The sequence below is a fragment of the Diaphorina citri genome, unplaced genomic scaffold (assembly GCF_000475195.1).
Source record: "Diaphorina citri unplaced genomic scaffold, Diaci psyllid genome assembly version 1.1 scaffold13416, whole genome shotgun sequence".
In the NCBI taxonomy this organism is placed as follows: Eukaryota; Metazoa; Arthropoda; class Insecta; order Hemiptera; family Psyllidae; genus Diaphorina; species Diaphorina citri.
Window position 1 is genome coordinate 6,457 of NW_007390783.1, and position 4,505 is coordinate 10,961.

General features: G+C 39.4%; 1 protein-coding gene across 1 annotated transcript; it reads left to right on the forward strand.

Moving 5' to 3' along the window:
- Positions 1 to 859: 859 nt before the first annotated feature.
- LOC103522973 (homocysteine-responsive endoplasmic reticulum-resident ubiquitin-like domain member 2 protein) lies at positions 860 to 3,776 on the forward strand. The gene is made up of 4 exons (XM_008488054.2): positions 860 to 998; positions 1,623 to 1,866; positions 2,945 to 3,095; positions 3,628 to 3,776. The coding sequence occupies exons 2-4, from the start codon at positions 1,759 to 1,761 to the stop codon at positions 3,774 to 3,776; spliced, it is 408 nt and encodes a 135-aa protein (XP_008486276.1). The 5' UTR covers positions 860 to 998; positions 1,623 to 1,758.
- The last annotated feature ends 729 nt before the right edge of the window (positions 3,777 to 4,505 follow it).

Here is a 4,505-nt window from a genome sequence, read left to right on the forward strand (position 1 = left end):
CGTAGAAACTACAGTAATGTTGTAAGATGTTGGTCTGTGGGTTGACAATTACACGTAAAATGGTTGACACGAGTAATCTAGTGTGTTGGATAGTTAATACAGACTTTAACAGACTACATTACAAACCAGTACATTTTATGGTAACAAGAGGCTACACTTTAGATGCCTATTGTACTTTTCATTATTTTGGAACGTGCAACAGAGGAGGAGGAGAGGAGGGTTGGAGAGCAATGTTCCAAAAGCAAAAATAAACATTACCTATCTGTTAGAATAAAGTTTGCTGAGTTCTATGAACCTACAACCTAGGGAACCTGAGTCTAATGAATCCTACCAAACCTACGGGACCTGGAGTTCAAGAACCTACAACCTAGGGAACCTGAGTTCCTAATACCTACAACCTAGGAACCTGATTTCTAATGAACCTCAACGTAGGGAACCTGAGTCTAAATGAACCTAGCAACCTAGAACCTGAGTCTAATGAACACCAATGCTAGGGAACTGAGTTCTAATTGGAACTACAACCTAGGGAACCTGAGTTCTTAAGAACCATACAACCTAGGGAACCTGAGTTCTAATGAAACTACAACTTAGGGAACCTGAGTTCTATGAACCTACAATCTACGGTCCTAGGGTTAACAAAAAGTATTTTACATTTTAACCTAATTAACAGAGAAAGACTAAATTCAGATAAAAATTATTTTAAAGTTTTTTTTTTCCCCAGAGTGTGTTTATTACCCCTCCTCCCCAAATTCAATGCAACTTAGCATTTAAGGTAAATCGAATGTTTTAAATTCATACATCCTAAATAATCATTTTTTTTATAATATATATATCCTTATTTCTTCCCAGAGTGTCAAAGAGCAGAAACTTATCTACTGGGCGTAAATTACTTGAAGATAAAACCCAACTGAAAGATACACTGAAAATCTATGAAGAGGGGCAATCCAATCACACTGTGCATTTGTTTAGTTGAAAAAATGATCAGACTTATGTCAAAGGTGAGGAAAATCTATTTGCTTACCTTAGTACGTCACATAGGCACCTACCTACACAATACACATGTTCTTATCAGATTAACAAGTAAAAAAAGTAAAAAAAATCTGGGTAGAAGAGCCCACTGTGTTGAAAATCAAGCCATAGGAGAGGTATGGAGGACAAGAAATGGACAAGAGAGAATTGGGTAAGGAAGGGATGGACAAGGTATGAAACAAGAAGGAGAATGGTATCGTGGTACCCTAATAAGATTTAGTCACCAAGACTAGAAATCGCTTCAATCCACTGGACCTTAAAAATAGCAAATACCTACCCTAAGGTGTTTGACCAAATTTTAAGTTACTGAAAAGTGTTCTGATCAAGCTTTTCCATATCTAGTCACATGGATTGGACAAGAATGTTCATTGAAGAAGTAATGTGAAATGGGTACCTACCTATAGGGTGCAATAGTCCTACACTTTTTTTCTCTTTATTATTTCTTTTTAAAGCCCCCATTTCAATACAATAGGTATATATAAAAAGGGGGTACTAAGGCAGGTGAAACCTTTTTGAAAAAGAAAAAAATCTTTACTTACCAAAAATCATGAGATTTTTTTCTAATTCAAATCTCCCTTTCATGTTTCTTTCAGCCGAAGGCCTGAGGAAACGGAACCCCGCCTCTTCCTCCTCCACCTCCCCCACACCTCGACCATCCCCTCTCCCTCCCTCCCACCCTACCATCCCCTCCTGATCCTCGCTTCTTCCCCTTCTTCAACCCCGGCCTACATGAATGCATACGGAACGATGAATACGGACATCCCATGCAATATAACCCAACACCTGCTGGATCAGATGGTCCGGTCAGATCCCGTATACCCAGGACATATGGTACAGGTGAGTGAATACATACGGAACGATGAATACGGGACATCCCATGCAAATATAACCCAACACCTGCTGGATCAGAATGGTACCCGGTCAGATCCCGTATACCCAGGAACATATGGTAACAGGTGAGTGAATACATACGGAACGATGAATACGGGATATCCCATGCAAAATAACCTGACATTAGCCGTAGCACATAATCTGCCTTGCAAGCCACTAAGTCAAGGGTTCGATTCCCGTCGCGCGTCGGGCGAGGTTTATCCTAAACAAATAAAGTTCGTTCTCAGAACGACTGTCTTTGTTCTATCCTGTCTTCCTTCTCTCTTCAAATTCGGAACGATAAGACCTCTGTTTTTTACAGTTACTTCTATCAATTTCAACCCTCCGCCCCCGGAAAAAAAAAAAAAAAAAAAAAAAATCCTTTGAAACTTTCCATGTTTAAGCAAGTTTATTAAATTTTAAAATTATTCTGTAGCAAATACATGAGACCTTGTTTCGACTGCTAGAGCCAAGAGACTTTTCAATCCCATTCCATTCTACATATATTTTACCATTCTCAATGGTGCAGTGCTTAGCACGGTGGACGTTGAATCTGGAGGTTGGTAGTTCGAGTCCGAGTCAAGTCACAAAATTTAGCGTAGTATATTGGACGGGGAACGACATTTGTGACAAGTATTTATGCTTAACATCATAAAAATTCAATTCTATAGGTATTTTATTTTTTATGTAAAATGTAAATGCAATTTCTTTGTGTTATTATGTCACAACTTTGGTGCTCACTGCAGCATTGTAGGATTTTTCCCAAAATCTCAATAATCCTAACATCCAATGTTTACCTACCATGCTGGCACCGGTCGCTATTTGAGCATTTACATGTCATAGCTACTCATTTTCCTCACGAGGCTGAGTGGGCCCCGCAACAGCCAGTCACGGAATCAATCATTTGCATGATACAAATTTCTTGACCCCGTCAGGAATCGAACCCGGGTCTCCCGCGTGCAAGACGAGTGCAGTGACCACTACACCATGGGAGCTGACTATTTTATTTTTATGCTCAATTCCTTTTTCGTTGTTCTTTTCACAGCAGATGCAGCAAGCGTACGTGCAATACATGCAGCAATATATGCAGATGATGATGGGCGGAGCTATGCCTCAGGTACCGCCTAGCTTTATGCAGGCCACGCCCCCTCGACCTGCACAGGTCCATGTACCTGACCCCAATGATAATCATGCTGGTGAGTTGAACACTAAGTATAAGTATCTAGAATTAATTAATTTAAAATGACGAAGATTGTTTGACAAAACAAACAAATAAGACGAGTCTTAAGGAAGAAACACACGACCATCACCTCACGTGAACTCATGGGGAGTCAGAAAGATGTAGTTCAAAGTTTTCCCATAATATTGTAGGTAATACACTCACACTATCACGTTACGTCACGTGTCACTATTTGGTAATTTGGTATCCCTAGCATAAAAAAAACTCATGATTTTCACATGTTTTGGCCAGTTAAGATTCAAATAAGAAATTTCAGTCAATAAGAGCAAAGGGGACAGAAGAAAACTTGAAAAATGATAGCGTTCCTGTAATTAGTTTACCCATTTTATATTCAAAATAATAATAAAAATGATATAGATCAGAGGTAGAACGAACACTGGATTTGATCCGAAGGGTTTGAGTCTCGAAAAAGTCATGAAAATCTATTGGTGCCATGTCTATTGTTATTGGTGCCATGTCTATTGTATTCACATTTGGTTCCATTTCAGAAAACCAAGGTGAGGACAGACCTCGTGATTGGTTGGACTGGTTCTACTTATCATCCCGAGCACTTATATTCCTCACTATTGTATGTTTCTACTCTTCGCCCTTCAGATTTATGCTCGTTCTAGTCATTGGATTTGCTATCTATCTGTAAGTATAATTATTTTACTAGAAAAACTCGCAAATAAGACGCTGACTAGGTTCCTAACAGCCCGTTTAAACTGGACCTACCTTTCGTTCCAAAATTAATTTCGGGTCCACAGATTTTGAAGCTCGATAAGGTCTTTGGAAACTGCACAGGGTTTTCTTCTTTCAACCGTTTTTCTTGGTCACAAATTAATTTGTTTGTTTCTGTCTTGCTGGGGGGACGTTAATCACGGAGTATACCAGTTTAGTCTGGCTGGGGGACTTTAATCAGGGAGGATGCCAGCCTAAAGTCCCCTTGCTAAAGAAGCAAAAGCAAAGGTTAAGTTTAAAGGGCATTCACTCGTAAAATTTGTGGCCAAAACCAAATGTCAGCCTAAAATCAATCACCCCAGGGCTGATTGAGAGGCTGAAAAAAAAAAAAAAAAAAAAAAAAACGCCTTTATGATACCTACATAAATGAAGGAGATGCAACGATACATGAGAGAGAGAGAGAGAGATTATAAATGTGTTCGTTTGAAACCAAAAGTTGGTTGTGCTTTAATTTGGGCGATGGCAAGGTATAGCACTTGTCTTGCTCCAATATAGTATTCTCAGGAAGGCAGCCTAGTTGGACAGCAATAAGCAGAAAAGAACCATCCATAAGACAACTCCTCTTTTGGATAGATCTTTTCTGCTTATGCTGTCCAGATGTCCTGTTAGCTGGAGAGAGCTTTATAAGGTGAGGACAGACCTCGTG

Coding starts and splice junctions, on each gene's coding strand:
- LOC103522973 (XM_008488054.2), top strand. CDS start 1,759: ATGAATGCATACGGAACGATGAATACGGACATCCCATGCAATATAACC. Junction 1,867..2,944: donor ACCCAGGACATATGGTACAG/GTGAGTGAATAC, acceptor TTCTTTTCACAG/CAGATGCAGCAAGCGTACGT. Junction 3,096..3,627: donor CCCCAATGATAATCATGCTG/GTGAGTTGAACA, acceptor GTTCCATTTCAG/AAAACCAAGGTGAGGACAGA.